The sequence below is a fragment of the Anopheles gambiae genome, chromosome X, assembly GCF_943734735.2.
Source record: "Anopheles gambiae chromosome X, idAnoGambNW_F1_1, whole genome shotgun sequence".
Classification (NCBI taxonomy): Eukaryota; Metazoa; Arthropoda; class Insecta; order Diptera; family Culicidae; genus Anopheles; species Anopheles gambiae.
In genome coordinates, this window is record NC_064600.1 from 12,707,235 (window position 1) to 12,727,738 (window position 20,504).

Here is a 20,504-nt window from a genome sequence, read left to right on the forward strand (position 1 = left end):
AGCTGCAAAAGGACACGGTGGGACATGAACAGAATCCTCAGTTCACGATAGGCAGGATGGTCATTCTCATCGATGAGCTGTTACCCGCAACCCGATGGCCTTTGGCACGTATTGTTGAGACGCATGCTGGAAGGGACGGAATAACGAGAGTAGTATCTGTGCGCACCAGTAAGGGTATATACAAACGTCCCATAACAAAAATATGCCTGTTACCGATACCATCGTCAATAGACAACGCAGCTTCAGAGGAGGTTGATTTGAGCAAAGAGAAATTGATAGGAGAATAGTTTGATAGCGCTGAATGCACGTGCAGCAGTCTGTATTTTTGGTTGCACCGTTCTGACGGGAGTTTGTTGTGTTGTGCTTGTTCCGGTAACAATCGATTTGTTGATATGCCATATCAAGGGGGGGGAGGATGTTTATACATAAGAGTTAGGATCGGCGGAGGAGATTGCATGAAAGAGAGTTCAGCAATAATACAAGCAATGCCATAATTAGAGTGCCATAATTTGGCGGCCATCAACGCGTTGGTTGGTGTGCGTGAGAGGGCAACGGATGAAAGGTGATCGCCCGAACAGCGGGAACCTTCTTCCACGAACGGCAACGGCAGCGATCGGACGCGCGCAATCCGTCTAGGTTTAAGTTAGTCGTTAAAATAAATTTATGTGAAGAAAAATACCGCAACGTCCAGCCCTAGATTGATCAGGGGATTTTTTTAAATATTATTGGCATAGTCCTGTAACCTGGTCACGTTATCGTTTTTTTTATATAAATGGCCCTAGACAATCTGATAACTAGTTTTTATGATTGTCTGAATTATTTTTGCGGAACACTTTGTGTATTCGAGGTCTAAGGTCCCCAGTATTCAAACCGTTCTTTAGTTTTTTTAACTTGTTCATGTATTTAATCTACAACAGTTTTTAGATTAAATATACTCTTTAAACATATTTTGTGCTTTGTAACTTCATATTTCACATTAACACATAGATCGAGCTAAGGTATTGCAGTAAAAAACAATTATATTATGTGTTATACCATGAATGTATTGTATAATTCATTGTATTTTTCGATATATTAAGTGCTAATAACATAATAATGTTTTATTTAACTGCTTTTCACATTCATTCCTCATTTTCTACTCATTATAGTGAGAAACTATCAGAAGCATGGACGATTTGAGAGTAATTGGTACTCTTACCTACTTGATTTTAGATTTCGTGTCTAAAACAATCACCAACCGTTTCGTTAATATGACGGATATTTGCTACAAAATCAATAAACAAGTAAAAACGCACTATATAACCAAGAAATCTCTTATACAGGCGGTCCCCGAGATACACGGTACCTCTTATACGCGGATTCGGAGATATGCGGTTTTCTAAATTTGACAGTTCTTTGGGCAAATTGTACTGATTTGCCACATACATTATCAAATGCAAAATAATTTCTCTTCAAAACGAATGTGAAAAACCATTTCAAAAGGTTTGAAACGGTTGTATTCCTTCAGTATCTTCTTCTTTGGCACAACAACCGTTGTCCGTCAAGGCCTGCCTGTACCCACTGGTGAAGTGAGCTTGGTTTTCTTTGACTTATTGTTACCATAGCAGGATAGTCAGTAGTGTTAGGTATATCTGATTAAGATTCATGAATCTTGATAAATCTTTAGAATGATTCAATGAATCTGAATCCCGATTGGAAAGATTCATGAATCCTTAAACTTTTATAGAGCATGATATTTTTATTATTCTTCTTCTTGGCGTAACAACCTACGTGATCATGCTAGCCTATACAGGCTTTCGCGACTATTTGGCAATACCACGCAGCCGAATAATTTGTTTTGCTACGGGGATACGGTCCATGCGAGGCTTGAACCCACGACGGGCATATTTTAGGTGGGATTTAGGAAATTCAACATTTTGAAAATCATACATCTTCATTCATGAAGATTCATAAATCCCATAAAAGATGTATGAATTTTAATGGATATATGAATCTTTTAGATTCAAGAAACTTTGAAGAGATTTATGAATATTTAGAGAATCAATCATTGAAGATTCGCCTCGAGATTCGAATCACTCATAACTGAAGATTCATATGAATGAATCTCAACGAAAGATTCATGAAACCCAACACTAATAGTCAGTCCTACGTATGGGGGCATGGGCTATTCGGGGCTTGAACCCATGACGGGCATGTTGTTAAGTCGTACGAATTGACGACCGACCACCAGACCGGCCCTCAGTCAGTATCACCTCAAATAATTAATATAGTAGCTGAAATTACAAATTATACGAAAATTAGTGATATTTTGGATGGAAATCACGAGATTCGACTTACGCGGCAATTTGAGATACGCGGTATTTTGTGGTCGTTTTCGGTCCCCATTAACCGTGCATCTCGAGGGCCGCCTGTATTTGCAATGTTTTGTTTACGAAAACCATTGGCTAATGGGCTTTAAAATGACGTACGGTCCTTCACATATAGCGACGCCCGAAAGGCCCTTTTTTGCAATCTGGTATCTTTAATACACCTTGTTCTATTTCTCAAACATGTCCTTAAGGCATTGCTGAGATTTTCTGGGAAGCGCGAACCAATTATTTGAAAACTCGTGTCGATCTACGATCGCCACATTCCACCTCCTTCGGCTTTGCTTTGAAAACCAAAAAGCGATTCAGATTCGAAGATTCAAATTCCTCATAAGATTCGTATTTCTCAACACTAAAACAGACGTTTTTGGGAACGGCTTCAGTTCGTCAATAAGCGTGACCAACACGGTCCCACGTAGGGTAATAAAATAACCCTAGAATTGGTACGTACAGCGTGTGAAAAGAGATTAGGAGAAAAATGCAATCATACCGAACACGCGCATATGCACCAAATAATGTATCCTTTCATTAACCGACCCATGATGCGGTGGTCATAAAATCTCGGATGTGTTTCGGATCGAACTAGAAATGCATCATAAAGAATCGTAAGGAACAGAAAAAAGACCATTGCATAGATTTCCAAAAAGGCACAATATGTTTCACACGCATCGACACCAATACATTTGCAGCATGCATATGCTATACTCAGTTTACATAACTCTTATTACACTCAAACAACAGAAATGGTCAACACACAACACACAATAACAACCTTAAGTCAGGAAATGTAAATCAGCAAAAACACTCCCACACATCCCAAAACACTTAAAAACATGCAAGTCACACAGTAACATTCAAAGGCGAGAAAAACATTACTCAGCACAAAGCCCGTTAGAACGCACTTGAAGCGTAAAACCATAACAGAACCGTTACCCCCAAGCGTAGAAACAAAACACCGCATAAGCACAAAACCCCAGAACTGACCATACAGAATAAGCGCAACCATATATAAACCCAAAAACTGATCTTCAGCATAATTGACACAAAACAGAAAGTGAAAGTAAAACCAAATCTAACTAAAAGGAAATGCATCGTATAAATAAAGATGTAAGATAAGACCGAGCACTGCTCAGTTACGCACAGTACGCATAGTGACACGGTTCAGTGGAGCCGTTTAGGTCTTATCGTAAGTCGCACAAACAATACTAATGTGTTAAATTAATTCATTGTGTCCACTCGTTACCTGGAGCCCCGATGGCTCCCAGTGATCATCCGAAACTCTGCTTTGTTTTTGACAAATTGACCCCGCGAGTGATGTTTAATCCTCCTGCACCGCTGCTCTAACTATCGCAACCCGATCCAAACTTTACACATTTAAACATCGGGTTCGGTTTAATAGCTCCACGTTTTATAACTCCTTTTGAGCAGAAACCCACTTCATTCTATAAACCCGTTTTCGTTTGGAGCTTAGGACTCTGAACGCCTTTCCTTCGCTTTATCTGGCCCGAGTTCCGCCGTCAATAGGTTTTCATTGTGCGGTTAGCGTTTGGAAAAGTAAGTTGTGTTTTTTTTTGCTCGAAATGAACATGAACCCCATCGAAATTACCAACTTTGGCGCCGTTGTCCAGTGCCCTTACAACAAATCGCACACTATTCTTGCGCAGCGTTTTGTGAAACATCTGATCAAGTGCCGGCGCCAACATCCAAATGCCAAGATCGCTATTTGCCCGTTCAACAGCTCCCACCACGTTAATGAGCAGGAGATGAAAGTGCACACGACGACTTGCCCCGATCGGGGACAAATCCAATCGTTCATGTATCCGATCGGGTGTCCGGCAAATCCGTTGATGGATAGTACGCTAGTTCCATCAGATCAGGGCGTAACTGGTGGATTGATGGACAATACGTTGGTTCCATCCGACCAAAGCGTAGCTGCTGGATTGGTCGATAGTACGATGGTTCCGTCCGGAACTGGTATACCGGATGAGGCGGCACACTGCTCTACGTCCGATTCATTGTGCGAGGAGGAAAATTGGGACGACATGAATGAGCCGCCGTACAATCCGCAAGAGTATTGCGAGCGCAATCTGATCATCCGGAAGGTCACTCAAAAGACAAAATTTCAAAGACGGCAATTTCGTGAGGCAGAAAGGAAACGTTTTGAAATGCTGAAAAATCGTGACGCTTTTACTCAAAATCGTGAAACATGATGTATGTGTGTGTTGCAAAAACCAGAAAAGGAGATATTTGCAGAACTTTTTTTTTAAATTGTAACAAATAATTTACAACAGCGAGTCCCTCTTTTGCAGGACAACTATAGATTTAGATGTGTGAAAAAAATGCACCGACAGCAACCATTGTATCCATCGATAATGATGTCAAAATAAATCTTCCCCAATCAAATAAGCAACAGCAAATCGGCCTTTTTGTGTGAACAGACGCGAACTAAGAAAGGTTGTTCCCTAGCAGACAAATTGCAGTCGAAATCAAATTTCCATATTTTTTCAGCATTATTATGTTCTTGGGTCGAGGATTGCTTTGGAATGTGATGGACACATGCTTAAATAGTTTTATGTGACAAAACTATGACAACCAATTGTATGACAGTTGACTGCGCCATAACCATCTTCTACCCTATCTATTTCTTTTCGCCTGTTGTGCCGGAGGTTGTTTTATCATATTTGTTCTTAAGTTTGTTGTTATGATTGTTCCTTTAGTTTTGCGATAACAAATACAATAACAATATATTGCTCTTTCTGCTTGAGCATAAGTTTATTGAAACTGAAGTGGACTAATAGACTGTTGGTGCTGAATTGAATAGTTTCTGCTGGCCGCAGGTTGTTTTGTGTATCCGATGGTCATGTTAAACACGTTGGCTTGCCCTTGGAAACATGATGCTGCACATAGAGCGTTGGGCATGTTCGGGCGTCGCTAGTTATCTTGGGGAAACGTTAGCAGATGTTAGAAGACGCTTCCCCATTCATAACGCCATGTGATAGCTATTTTGCGATCGTGAAATGTGCATCTTGCACATTTCATGCTATGCACAAACGATGTACACATTTTTGTATAAAGTCCTTGTAGGTTATGTTGTAGGTTTAATACAGATTGCAGAATACGATGGATGAAGTCATCGGGCCGTTTCACGAGCGAGGTAGCATCTAATTGATTTCAGAATTGACTCATACACAGGCTTAGTTTCCTGTTACAATGATATAACCAGATTAAAGAGCATTTTGTAATGCACTTGTTTATACAACCTATTTATAACATTTTTTGTCTATAGTTATATAACTTAAACATTAATTTCTGGCATTTTTGTACATTTTTTATAATTTTTGGAAAAGAATCGTGCAAACAATCCTGGAAAACAATCCTTTATAATGTATATCAGCATCATTGGTTAACAATTTATATATTTCAAGTACAGTTTGTTCCCGAGTTAGGTAGCGGCAATCGCTACTGCGGGCGTGCGTGCGGAAAAATTAAAATTGTTTGATTCTGACGCATGGGGCTTCAAAGTATCACCCGCAGCGGGTGTCAAATTTGCTTCAAGAATGCTTTTTTCTATATCTACTCAAGCTGGAAAACGTGAAATTCGACTTACGCGGATATTCGTGTTAAGCAGATTCCTCGGGAATGCAACCCAAATAGCCAGAATTGCTTAAGCAGCTCATTTTGGCATGCTAAAGATCGCTGCTTGAATTCGCCTTTTGCAGTAGATAAACAGCATCAAAGTTCCAGGTGGTCCTTCAAAATGCGCCTAAGCAGCTTCCTTATGCCAGGGTGCAAGGGATTTTTTTTTGTTCGTGTTTTATTTTCAAGCAGGCGTCATCGATGAAATAAAAAACAGAATTTGTTTTGTTTGTGTACATGTGTATATTTTTAAATCCTTAATATTCATAAATTACACGAAATGGATCACAATTTACTGTACAATCACAATCACTTCCCTAAAAATCTCTTCTTCAAGGAACTATTCTAACTTGTGCAGCAGAAATGAGATGATTGACGGCGTCAGTCTTTGACACTTTGATAAGAGCCACCTTGTACCGATGTCATGCATTAAAAAGCTATAAAGTTCCATCAAGTTCAGTACGCTTTCTTAAGAAGCCTACAAGTTCCATCTTAACAAGCCTACAAGTTGCGGCTAAACCGCAAAGTGTTTCTTTTCTCTTAATCAGCAACAAAGTACGACATCGGAATGATTTTTTGTTAACCAGCCTCAAATCAACTATAGAGTTCCTGAAATTTTCCGTAGCCTCTCAACTTCTAATTTCCGATATTTTGGTGCATATATTGTAGTTTAAAATAAACTGTAAGTATTTTATTTTCATTTATTTTAAACTTTACCAGTTGGCAACCAGCACACCCGGGTATACCATACTCCAAATAGCCAGCTCGTACATGATAGCTAATTTTAGGATGTTAAAAAAAGTAATATTCTTTCAATATTTTCTACCGAAAGTAGATCAAAATTTTGGGAGGCTCTATAGAAGTTTTTTTTTCTTATCTTTAAACCAATTATTTGTAACCGTCCTCGTGTTAATACTGACGTTACGATGCTGGATATAAACTTTTTATCTAATACATCACTATATCACTATACAAATTATTCTAAATTTCCTACACTAATTCCTACACTTTGTACATGTAATCCCGGGTATGGTTTGTCGGCTGGAATTCAAGAAGTCCATGTATTCAAGAATCGTTCTGAATCCGAATCGGGAACAGTTCAAGGTACTGTTATACAAAATAAATAAAATCGCGTGCTATTTCTGGATCGTTATGGGTTTTTATTGATTGTAGTACCGGTATGGGTGCATGATACGTTCCAAGACCGGTATGGGTTAATGACCAGTTCTAGGACCGGTATGGGTACAGTATCAGGTCCAGGACCGATATGGGCTCATGATCAGTTCTAGGACCAGTATGGATTCATGATCGGTTCTAGGGTCGGCATGGGTACAGCCAGTGGCGGATTTAGGGTGTTGGGGGCCCTAAGCGTTAAAAGGAGTGGAGGCCCCCCGGTTGGTGTCGAGCGGGGGGGGGGGGGTGCATATTGTTGCATTAGGTTTTGAATCAAACCCACTTCAATGGTTTGCTGGCGGGGGGGGGGGGGGTGTGCTCAGAATCCCTGTACTGGGCCCCTATAGTTTATGAGTCCCTTCATCCATGGGGCCCCTAACTAGCACAGAAGCTCTTGTTGAGACTACTGTACACATTGTTCTATATGCTGGACTTCCTTACACGGGGCCCCTACATTGACGGGGCCCCCCGCGGCCGCTCAGTCCGCGCACCGTTAAATCCGCCACTGGGTACAGCTTTAGGTCCAGGACAGGTTTATGATCAGTTCTAGGAACGTTATGGATTCAGTATCAGTTCCAGTGCCGGTATGGGTTCATGATAGGTTCCAGGGTCGGCATGGGTTCACGATCGGTTCCAGGACCGGCATGGGCTCATATCAATTCCAGAACCAGTATGGGTTCATGATAGGTTCCAGGATCGGTATGGGTTTATGAGCGGTTCTTGAACTGATATGGGTACATTATATGGTCCAGAACCGACATGCGTTCATGATCAGTTCTATGACCGGAATGGGTTCATGATCAGTTTCTGTATCGGTATAGGTTCATGGTAGATTCCAAGACCGGTATGAGTGCATGACGAGTTATTGTACCGGTATGAGTAGTATCGGTTCCTGGATCGGCATAGGTTCAGTAACCAGGTTCAGGACTGGCATTTGATCATGTGCAGTTCTTGAACTATGAAAAGTGATGTATTGGTTTCAGGATCAGTATGGGTTTAGTTTCAGGTCTCTAAAGGGGTCGATCTATGTACCTTATTTTAATTGGATTATGAGACCATTATGTTCCAATTTCTCTTTACAATAATGGGGATTTTTTTTTAAATTAGTGGCGTAGTCCTGTAACCTGGTCACGTTATCGTTTTTTTTATATAAATGGCCGTAGACAATCTGGTATCTAGTTTTGATGATTGTCTGAATTATTTTTGCGGAACACTTTGTGTATTCGAGGTCTAAGGTCCCCAGTATTCAAACCGTTCTTTAGTTTTTTTAACTTGTTCATGTATTTAATCTACAACAGTTTTTAGATTAAATATACTCTTTAAACATATTTTGTGCTTTGTAACTTCATATTTCACATTAACACATAGATCGAGCTAAGGTATTGCAGTAAAAAACAATTATATTAAGTGTTATTCCATGAATATATTGTATAATTCATTGTTTTTTTTCGATATATTAAGTACTAATAACATAATAATGTTTTATTTAACTGCTTTTCACATTCATTCCTCATTTTCTACTCATTATAGCGAGAAACTATCAGAAGCATGGACGATTTGAGAGTAATTGGTACTCTTACTTACTTGATTTTAGATGTCGTGTCTAAAACAATCACCAACCATTTCGTTAATATGACGGATATTTGCTACAAAATCAATAAACAAGTAAAAACGCACTATATAACCAAGAAATCTCTTATACAGGCGGTCCCCGAGATACACGGTACCTCTTATACGCGAATTCGGAGATACGCGGTTTTCTAAATTTGACAGTTCTTTGGGCAAATTGTACTGATCTGACACATACATTATCAAATGCAAAATAATTTCTCTTCAAATCGAATGTGAAAAACCATTTCAAAAGGTTTGAAACGGTTGGATTCAGTCAGTATCTTATTCTTTGGCACAACATCCGTTGTCGGTCAAGGCCTGCCTGTACCCACTGGTGAAGTGAGCTTGGTTTTCTTTGACTTATTGTTACCATAGCAGGATAGTCAGTAGTGTTGGGTAGATCTGATTAAGATTCATGAATCTTGATAAATCTTTAGAATGATTCAATGAATCTGAATCCCGATTGGAAAGATTCATGAATCCTTAAACTTTTATAGAGCATGATATTTTTATTATTCTTCTTCTTGGCGTAACAACCTACGTGATCATGCTAGCCTATACAGGCTTTCGCGACTATTTGGCAATACCACGCAGCCGAATAATTTGTTTTGCTACGGGAATACGGTCCATGCGAGGCTTGAACCCACGACGGGCATATTTTAGGTGGGATTTATGAAATTCAACATTTTGAAAATCATACATCTTCATTCATGAAGATTCATAAATCCCATAAAAGATGTATGAATTTTAATGGATATATGAATCTTTTAGATTCAAGAAACTTTGAAGAGATTTATGAATATTTAGAGAATCAATCATTGAAGATTCGCCTCGAGATTCGAATCACTCATAACTGAAGATTCATATGAATGAATCTCAACGAAAGATTCATGAAACCCAACACTAACAGTCAGTCCTACGTATGGGGGCATGGGCTATTCGGGGCTTGAACCCATGACGGGCAGGTTGTTAAGTCATACGAATTGACGACCGACCACCAGACCGGCCCTCAGTCAGTATCACCTCAAATAATTAATATAGTAGCTGAAATTACAAATTATACGAAAATTAGTGATATTTTGGATGGAAATCACGAGATTCGACTTACGCGGCAATTTGAGATACGCGGTATTTTGTGGTCGTTTTCGGTCCCCATTAACCGTGCATCTCGAGGGCCGCCTGTATTTGCAATGTTTTGTTTACGAAAACCATTGGCTAATGGGCTTTAAAATGACGTACGGTCCTTCACATATAGCGACGCCCGAAAGGCCCTTTTTTGCAATCTGGTATCTTTAATACACCTTGTTCTATTTCTCAAACATGTCCTTAAGGCATTGCTGAGATTTTCTGGGAAGCGCGAACCAATTATTTGAAAACTCGTGTCGATCTACGATCGCCACATTCCACCTCCTTCGGCTTTGTTTTGAAAACCAAAAAGGGATTCAGATTCGAAGATTCAAATTCCTCATAGGATTCGTATTTCTCAACACTAAAACAGACATTTTTGGGAACGGCTTCAGTTCGTCAATAAGCGTGACCAACACGGTCCCACGTAGGGTAATAAAATAACCCTAGAATTGGTACGTACAGCTTGTGAAAAGAGATTAGGAGAAAAATGCAATCATACCGAACACGCGCATATGCACCAAATAATGTATCCTTTCATTAACCGACCCATGACGCGGTGATCATAAAATCTCGGATGTGTTTCGGATCGAACTAGAAATGCATCATAAAGAATCGTAAGGAACAGAAAAAAGACCATTGCATAGATTTCCAAAAAGGCACAATATGTTTCACACGCATCGACACCAATACATTTAAACATCGGGGTCGGTTTAATAGCTCCACGTTTTATAGCTCCTTTTGGGCAGAAACCCACTTCATTCTATAAACCCGTTTTCGTTTGGAGCTTAGGACTCTGAACGCCTTTCCTTCGCTTTATCTGGCCCGAGTTCCGCCGTCAATAGGTTTTCATTGTGCGGTTAGTGTTTGGAAAAGTAAGTTGTGTTTTTTTTGCTCGAAATGAACATGAACCCCATCGAAATTACCAACTTTGGCGCCGTTGTCCAGTGCCCTTACAACAAATCGCACACTATTCTTGCGCAGCGTTTTGCGAAACATCTGATCAAGTGCCGGCGCCAACATCGAAATGCCAAGATCGCTATTTGCCCGTTCAACAGCTCCCACCACGTTAATGAGCAGGAGATGAAAGTGCACACGACGACTTGCCCCGATCGGGGACAAATCCAATCGTTCATGTATCCGATCGGGTGTCCGGCAAATCCGTTGATGGATAGTACGCTAGTTCCATCAGATCAGGGCGTAACTGGTGGATTGATGGACAATACGTTGGTTCCATCCGACCAAAGCGTAGCTGCTGGATTGGTCGATAGTACGATGGTTCCGTCCGGAACTGGTATACCGGATGAGGCGGCACACTGCTCTACGTCCGATTCATTGTGCGAGGAGGAAAATTGGGACGACATGAATGAGCCGCCGTACAATCCGCAAGAGTATTGCGAGCGCAATCTGATCATCCGGAAGGCCACTCAAAAGACAAAATTTCAAAGACGACAATTTCGTGAGGCAGAAAGGAAACGTTTTGAAATGCTGAAAAATCGTGACGCTTTTCCTCAAAATCGTGAAACTTGATGTGTGTGTGTGTGTGTGTGTGTGTGTGTGTGTGTGTGTTGCAGAAACCAGAAAAGGAGATATTTGCAGAACTTTTTTTTTAAATTGTAACAAATAATTTACAACAGCGAGTCCCTCTTTTGCAGGACAACTATAGATTTAGATGTGTGAAAAAAATGCACCGAGAGCAACCATTGTATCCATCGATAATGATGTCAAAATAAATCTTCCCCAATCAAATAAGCAACAGCAAATCGGCCTTTTTGTGTGAACAGACGCGAACTAAGAAAGGTTGTTCCCTAGCAGACAAATTGCAGTCGAAATCAAATTTCCATATTTTTTCAGCATTATTATGTTCTTCGGCCGAGGATTGCTTTGTTACGTGATGGACACATGCTTAAATAGTTTTATGTGACAAAACTATGACAACCAATTGTATGACAGTTGACTGCGCCATAACCATCTTCTACCCTATCTATTTCTTTTCGCCTGTTGTGCCGGAGGTTGTTTTATCATATTTGTTCTTATGTTTGTTGTTATGATTGTTCCTTTAGTTTTGCGATAACAAATACAATAACAATATATTGCTCTTTCTGCTTGAACATAAGTTTATTGAAACTGAAGTGGACTAATAGACTGTTGGTGCTGAATTGAATAGTTTCTGCTGGCCGCAGGTGGTTTTGTGTATCCGATGGTCATGTTAAACACGTTGGCTTGCCCTTGGAAACATGATGCTGCACATAGAGCGTTGGGCATGTTCGGGCGTCGCTAGTTATCTTGGGGAAACGTTAGCAGATGTTAGAAGACGCTTCCCCATTCATAACGCCATGTGATAGCTTTTTGCGATCGTGAAATGTGCATCTTGCACATTTCATGCTATGCACAAACGATGTACACATTTTTGTATAAAGTCCTTGTAGGTTATGTTGTAGGTTTAAAACAGATTGCAGAATACAGGGGGCATCTAATTGATTTCAGAATTGACTCCAAGCTTAGGCTGCTTAGCTTAAATTGTTTGATTCTGACGCATGGGGCTTCAAAGTGTCAGAGAGCGGAACTTGTTCCGACGCAATGCGTTGCGATTTTGCCAAAATGTATGGGATTTGCCAGACGCATGCGTTAACGACGCACGATGCAGCGTCAAAGTAGAAAAATTTCTATTTCGACGCACGTTGTGATGCGTCTGTCAAAACGATTTAACTATATCGAGTGAAAGTCGATATATTTTCATGTTAAATTGTTGCGATCGCAGTTTTGCATGTAGCTGGACTACTAAATAATTTTATAAACAAAACAAAATAAATGTAGAGAAAGTAATTTCATAATTGCTGCAAAACAGGTGTGTGCGGGTCAGTATGCAATATGCAATAAAAAAGCATAAACATGCTTTGCACTGTTTTGAGCAGAACTAGAAATGATTTCACAGTTGTTATTTGACATTATAATTACTTCTGAACCTATAAATAATAGGCATTATTGCTGTTTGTTTAAATTTTTCTTTGTAAAATGTGTTGACACTTCCATGCAGAACGCAATGCGTTGGAACAAGTACCAAGCCCTTACGCAAATTCGGAGATACGCAGTTTTCTAAATTTCAAATCAGTACAATTTGCTTCTTGAATGCTTTTTTCCATATCTACTCAAGCTGGAAAACGTGAAATTCGACTTCCTCGGTAATGTCCCAAATAGCCAGTTCGTACTCCATAGCTGATTTGGAGCTGTTTAGCGAAAAATCGTTCCGATGTCGAACTTTGTGCGTGATTAACGATGCTTGGTGGAACCATAAAGCTTTTTGATAAGGACACGGTACTCTTTGGAACTTTGCGGCTGATTAGTACTATTTGTAGGGTTAACGATGGAATTTGTAGGCTTTTTAAGAATGTGTACCGAACTTGGTGAAACTTTATAGCTTTTTAATGCATGACATCGGTACGAGATGGCTCTTGTCAAATTGTCAAAGTCTGACGCCGTCAATCATCTCATTGCTGATGCAAAAGTTAGATTAGTTCTTTGAAGAAGGGATTTTGAGGGAAGTAATTGTGATTGTACAGTAAATTGTGATAAATTTCGTGTAATTTATGAATATTAAGGATTTAAAAATATATACATGCACACAAACAAAACTAATCGTGTTGTTTATTTCATCGATGACGCTTACTTGAAAATAAAACACAAAGAAAAATAATCCCCGGCACCCTGGCATAAGGAAGCTGCTTAGGCGCTATTTAGAAGGACCGCCTGGAACTTTGATGATGTTTAACCACTGCAAAAGGCGGATTATAGCAGCGATCTTTAGCGTGCCAAAATGAGCTGTTTAAGCAATTCTGGCTATTTGGGTTGTTGCGCAAAGTACTTTTTATCTCTTAATAAGCTACAAAGTACGACATCGGAACGATTTTTCGTTAAAAAGCCTCAAATCAGCTATAGAGTTCGAGCTGGTTATTTGGGGTGGATTTGTAGCACTTGGGGTTCCTCTTGAATAAAATAAAATTAAAGGAAAAATTATTTTATAGTCTCTCGATCAGTATATTATCTGCCTGTAATCTGTGTTTTCGGTATGAAAAATTAAAAACAAAATCGGTAGTTCTAGGGTGCCCATCTGTGAATCGGTACCCGACAGACAAAGAGAACGAAATTTTCAGGCGAGGGGTAGGTAGAAACACGCGGTGGGGGTCCGGCCCAAGCACGGATCCGAAGTCCGTTGTTTTGGGCTGAGAATTAAAAATGGCGTATGGAGCGCTACCACGGAGAGAATGCGCTCTCTTGCTTGCCTTTAAAATACACGAGGCGCTCTCGCTGTAAAGAACGCTCGCTCGCGCTGTTTCATAGTATTTTCCTCATACCCCTTCCTTCCCGTTTCTTTCGGCTTGCGCAGCGCTGAACTGGTACCCCCTCCCACTTGATTCCAGCGAATTGCGCTGCGCTGGACTGACACCCCCTCCCGCTCGTTTCTTTCGTAGCGCACTGTGCGCTTTCCTTCATTCGGACTTGGTACACCTGAATCAAAACAAAAACTTGAACACATCAAACTTGGTTTATATTTTATCACTTTTATTGCAAATAAAGGGGCATTTTCACACATAGCTTCACACAATCTTGCCACAAAATCACACAAATTCTTAATATAAAAAAATCGTCGTATTTCAAAGAGCCGTCAAACTGCGTGGATCCCGTTGTTGATGTTCGATACAGCAAAAATAAACATTGAAATAAAGCAGCGCATATCACACATTTAAGATAAATGGTGAAAGAAAAGCGCAGCTTCATTTCAATGTGCACAACACTTCAACACTTAGCGAAACTTCGATCGCCCGGGACTTAGGCTAACACGCGCGCAGCCTTTCACGGTGAACGCTTGAGCTGAACTGACGATTTCGTGTGGTGGCAAGAAGGGGAGCGCACAGAGGAACACTCGCTGCACTAGTGCGAGCGAGACACCGATACCCGCATGCCGCTGCGAGAAAACCAAACTGAGCGCGCAGACTGAAAGTGAACGCACACATTCACACATGTGTAATTGTGTGAGTGCAAAAACTGTGTAGAAACCAAAACACGCTCGCGCCTCCGCGTAATTCTGCGTATTTCCAACCGTCTCCCCATGCTTCTACATGCCCCTCGCCTGAAAGTTGCACACTTTTTCATTCTCATTGCTAGTAGGGTAGGCATATCAAAATTCGGTAGGAATACAGATAAGTCGATATTTCTGGTCACCCTGCGTGCCCTAGCCAAGCGATCCCGTTTAACCGGGCCAACTCCATCATTCAGCAGCAGCAGCAGCAACAGCAGCAACAACAACAACAACAGCAGTAACACCAGCATCAGCCTGCCGCGAGTAGGGGCACCCAAAACACGGGTACGGTAAAAGCTACAATGTTTTCGCAACAAGCTCGTGCTCCTGTCTAACGTTTTTCTTCGCCAGTTGCGGGCAAGCCCAGGCAAGTGATTATGTGCAGAGCGTAGTGATTTGCAAAATATATAACAACAACAAACGCTCACTCCACGGGAAGGGGAACGCTTTCCCTCGCCATCGCTTTCCACTGGTGGTAGGTGGGGAGGGGAAGAGAGAGAGAGAGCGGGATAAGAGCCCAAGGATTGCGGATCTGGGTTGTGCAAACAGTGCACTCCAGAGTAGTGTAAATAAGCACGGCCGGAAGCGTGCAGCGCTGGTCACCAGCTCAGCGACCAAAACAGGTGGTGCCTGGCAAAAGGGGGGTTTTCCCCCCCGTGGCGCAATTCCGAGATGCAGCTGGAAGCAAACCCCCCCCCCCCCCCTAACTCCAGGCACCTCTCTTTGTGTGATGAAGGAAACAAAGCGCCACCAGCACCACCGCATACCAGAGCGCACGAACTATCTGCGGGGAGTGGTAGGGCTCTCGAGGCAACTAGGAGGAGGGAATAATACACCAGAAACTGGCGGCCAAACACACACACACACACACACACAAACACACACAGCAAGAGTGATATTGGAAGATAAAAATACTATTCCGCGTTTGATTCAACCCATATCCCACCGTCCGATCTGTGAAAAAGTGGGGTGCGGATCGGAAAACTGAGCGCGGGGGCTGAAGTGAGGTGTAGTGTTTGTGTATGAAAAAAAAAGTTGTTCAATTGTGCTCTTTAAATCAGTGGAAACAACACCCACATGCACACATACACGCAAACATTTGGCAATGGTCCACCCACAAATCACAACAATCGCCCCGTGCGTGCGTGCGTGTGGTTTTGCTGTGTGTGTGTGTGTGCCTTTATCTCTGTCTCCCTCGCCCTCTCCTCTTTGGTTCTGTTGGTGGTGTTGCTTCACTGTGCAACATACCCAAAAACCACCAGAACATAGTCGGTGTGAAACGCATATGTTCCACCTCCTTTTAACGGGAGATTCCTCTCGTGTCGGATTATGTCATAGCTGCCAACATTCTAAGCATCCCCAACCACCCCCACCCACCTCCGTGCTAAAATTAAACCACACAAACCCAATCTTAGCCACACACCCACACATACAGGTGGTTCCAATAATGCATTTCCAAAACATACACTGGAAATAGTGAATTCCATTGTTGTCGTTCTTTCTTTAACGATAGAAGATTTTCCTATCAAAACAATCTCTTTGTTTTCCTCCCTGTGTGTAAGTGTGTGAGTGTTGTTGGGGTTTCTTGCCCTTTTTTGGCTCTCAAAAAAAAAAAAGAAAAAAAAAACGCTAAGGAACTTGTGTTCCAACGAAACATTCGGAAGTTGTGCAGATGAAACATGTGATTGTGCGTGTGTGTGTGTGTGTGTGTGTGTGTGTGTGTGTGTGTGTGTGTGTGTGTGCGCGCGCCCAATGCCCATTAGAAAGGAGGATAGAAAACCTTTCACCCTGCCACGCTTGTTGGGGAGGCGCGGAGCGAAACGGGAGTAGCTGCAATGTAGGACACGGTGATTTAAATTGTTGTTGTTTTTATGTTTTCCCCCCTCGCTTACTGCCAACGAGTCAACTCCCTCCGCCTCCCCCGCACCATCAACCGTATCAACAAGCTGCACATCGATTCAACCTGCCGCTACATTCAACCCGAACATTGCAATATGTGATCGACGATTAGCTTTTCGATGGCTCGGTGGCGTCCGATCCGTTTTGTGTCGTTATATGCTTCCTCCAGTTATGAAACTCTAATTGTATTCTTTTTTTTTTTGAAATTATTATTCATTTGTAGATTCACCCATCGCCTACCCCCCGCCTCAGGTGGAGCAGGGTGGGGCAAGCGGAAAAGCGCGGCCCCGATGGCCGCAGCCCGGCCAGACAATGGCAGCAAGCAGAGCGACACCGCCCCGATCCAGCCGATGCAGCGGCTGAAGCCGCCCCAACAACATCACCCAGCAGCAGCACCACCACCGTCGTCACCATCTGCGGCTGTGAATCGATATCCCACGATCTTGCTGAACGCGCGCAAACAGGCACCACGACCGGCCGTGCCGCACGTGGTACGCCGGCTGGCCCCGGCCGTACCACGCCGGGGCCAGCTGCCCAGCAATGCCAACCCGGTGCTGATCACGGCCGACAGCTTGCGGCGCACGGTGTACGCTACACTGCCCTCGGTTTCGTACCACAGCGCCGGGCCCGGTAACGGGCTGACCACGAGCACGATCGTTAGCTTTGCGGGCAAGCAGCAGCAGCAGCAACAGCCGACAGCAGCAGCCACGAACGAGCTGGTCTCGGTGGTACGGCCAACATTGCCACCGCCGCCGGCCACCATCTACAAGCTGGTCAGTGCTTCGGCCGCGACCACCGGCCGGAAGCGGATGCCCCAGATAGCGCCGAAACCACCGCCCCTGCCGGCGGCCAGTCAAGCCGACCGAGCGCCGCCTGCCCCGAAGGGTGAGCAAAGGCCGCCGACGGTGGCAACGGTGCGGCAGCGGCGACCGGCCCCGAAAACGACACCACCGTACAATAACGCACCCGGCTGGCGGCGTATTCTGCGCAACAAGGTGATCGTTTACATTAGGTGAGTTGGGGCGGCGCGCTTGGACAAAAAGGAATGGATACTAGATTCTAAAAAATATTCAATAATCAAAATGCGTTTAATCAAAGTAGGCGTTGAAACAAAAAGGAATGGTTACTAGATCATGTCCTAAAAATTATTCAATAATCAAAATGCTTTTAATCTAAGTAGGCGTTGAAACAAAAAAAAGTTTGGTTACAAGATCAGATCTTAAAAATAATTCAATAATCAAAATGATTTTAATCTAATTAGGCGTTGAAACAAACAGAGTTTGGTTACTAGATCATGTCCTAAACATTATTCAATAATCAAAATGCGTTTAATCAAAGCAGGCGTTGAAACAAAAAGGAATGGTTACTAGATCAGGTTCTAAAAATTATTCAATAATCAAAATGCTTTTAATCAAAGTAGGCATTGAAAAAAAAAAGTTTGGTTACTAAATCAGGCCTTAAAAATTATTCAATAATCAAAATGCTTTTAATCAAAGTAGGCGTTGAAACAAAAAAAGTTTGGTTGCTAGATCATGTCCTAAACAATATTCAATAATCAAAATGCTTTTAATCAAAGTAGGCGTTGAAACAAACAAAGTTTGGTTGCTAGATCAGATCTTAAAAATTATTCAATAATCAAAATGCTTTTAATCAAATTAGGCGTTGAAACAAAAAGAGTTTGGTTACTAGATCATGTCCTAAACATTATTCGATAATCAAAATGCGTTTAATCAAAGTAGGCGTTGAAACAAAATGGAATGGTTACTAGATCATGTCCTAAAAATTATTCAATAATCAAAATGCTTTTAATCTAAGTAGGCGTTGAAACAAAAAAAAGTTTGGTTACAAGATCAGGCCCTAAAAATTATTCAATAATCAAAATGCTTTTAATCAAAGTAGGCGTTGAAACAAAAAAAGTTTGGTTACTAGATCATGTCCTAAACATTATTCAATAATCAAAATGCGTTTAATCAAAGCAGGCGTTGAAACAAAAAAAAAGTTTGGTTGCTAGATCAGGTTCTAAAAATTATTCAATAATCAAAATGCTTTTAATCAAAGTAGGCGTTGAAACAAACAAAGTTTGGTTACTAGATCATGTCCTAAACATTATTCAATAATCAAAATGCGTTTAATCAAAGCAGGCGTTGAAACAAAAAGGAATGGTTACTAGATCAGGTTCTAAAAATTATTCAATAATCAAAATGCTTTTAATCAAAGTAGGCATTGAAAAAAAAAGTTTGGTTACTAAATCAGGCCTTAAAAATTATTCAATAATCAAAATGCTTTTAATCAAAGTAGGCGTTGAAACAAACAAAGTTTGGTTACTAGATCATGTCCTAAACATTATTCGATAATCAAAGTAGGCGTTGAAACAAAAAAAAAGTTTGGTTACTAGATCAGGTCCTAAACATTATTCAATAATCAAAATGATTTTAATCAAAGTAGGCGTTGAAACAAACAAAGTTTGGTTACTAGATCAGGTCCTAAACATTATTTGATAATCAAAATGCGTTTAATCAAAGCAGGCGTTGAAACAAAAAAAAGTTTGGTTGCTAGATCAGGTTCTAAAAATTATTCAATAATCAAAATGCTTTTAATCAAATTAGGCGTTGAAACAAAAAGAGTTTGGTTACTAGATCATGTCCTAAACATTATTCGATAATCAAAATGCGTTTAATCAAAGTAGGCGTTGAAACAAAATGGAATGGTTACTAGATCATGTCCTAAAAATTATTCAATAATCAAAATGCTTTTAATCTAAGTAGGCGTTGAAACAAAAAAAAGTTTGGTTACAAGATCAGGCCCTAAAAATTATTCAATAATCAAAATGCTTTTAATCAAAGTAGGCGTTGAAACAAAAAAAGTTTGGTTACTAGATCATGTCCTAAACATTATTCAATAATCAAAATGCGTTTAATCAAAGCAGGCGTTGAAACAAAAAAAAAGTTTGGTTGCTAGATCAGGTTCTAAAAATTATTCAATAATCAAAATGCTTTTAATCAAAGTAGGCGTTGAAACAAACAAAGTTTGGTTACTAGATCATGTCCTAAACATTATTCAATAATCAAAATGCGTTTAATCAAAGCAGGCGTTGAAACAAAAAGGAATGGTTACTAGATCAGGTTCTAAAAATTATTCAATAATCAAAATGCTTTTAATCAAAGTAGGCATTGAAAAAAAAAAAGTTTGGTTACTAAATCAGGCCTTAAAAATTATTCAATAATCAAAATGCTTTTAATCAAAGTAGGCGTTGAAACAAACAAAGTTTGGTTACTAGATCATGTCCTAAACATTATTCGATAATCAAAGTAGGCGTTGAAACAAAAAAAAAGTTTGGTTACTAGATCAGGTCCTAAACATTATTCAATAATCAAAATGATTTTAATCAAAGTAGGCGTTGAAACAAACAAAGTTTGGTTACTAGATCAGGTCCTAAACATTATTTGATAATCAAAATGCGTTTAATCAAAGCAGGCGTTGAAACAAAAAGGAATGGTTACTAGATTAGGTTCTAAAAATTATTCAATAATCAAAATGCTTTTAATCAAAGTAGGCGTTGAAACAAACCAAGTTTGTTTACTAGATCATGTCCTAAACATTATTCAATAATCAAAATG

General features: G+C 40.7%; 3 protein-coding genes across 8 annotated transcripts in view; all 3 read left to right on the forward strand.

Moving 5' to 3' along the window:
* Positions 1 to 3,162: 3,162 nt before the first annotated feature.
* LOC11176039 (uncharacterized) lies at positions 3,163 to 5,498 on the forward strand. The gene has a single exon (XM_061650862.1). It carries the CDS (start codon positions 3,947 to 3,949, stop codon positions 4,574 to 4,576), a length of 630 nt encoding a protein of 209 aa, XP_061506846.1. The 5' UTR covers positions 3,163 to 3,946; the 3' UTR covers positions 4,577 to 5,498.
* Positions 5,499 to 10,565: 5,067 nt separating this feature from the next.
* Positions 10,566 to 11,756, forward strand: LOC1272294 (gametocyte-specific factor 1 homolog). Its single transcript, XM_311237.5, has one exon. The coding sequence runs from the start codon at positions 10,812 to 10,814 to the stop codon at positions 11,439 to 11,441; it is 630 nt and encodes a 209-aa protein (XP_311237.5). The 5' UTR covers positions 10,566 to 10,811; the 3' UTR covers positions 11,442 to 11,756.
* A 3,385-nt stretch (positions 11,757 to 15,141) lies between these two features.
* LOC5666767 (mucin-2) overlaps positions 15,142 to 20,504 on the forward strand; it is a 31,454-nt gene continuing 26,091 nt past the window's right edge. For 3 of the 6 annotated variants that reach the window (XM_061646389.1, XM_061646421.1, XM_061646432.1), the window contains exons 1-2: positions 15,142 to 15,355; positions 17,111 to 17,899. In XM_061646389.1, the coding sequence (XP_061502373.1) occupies positions 17,178 to 17,899 (722 nt within the window). In that variant the 5' untranslated portion in view covers positions 15,142 to 15,355; positions 17,111 to 17,177. Of the gene's footprint in view, positions 15,464 to 15,682; positions 15,785 to 17,110; positions 17,900 to 20,504 lie in introns of those variants that run through there. The other 3 variants (XM_061646393.1, XM_061646410.1, XM_061646402.1) reach the window with 3 other exon arrangements.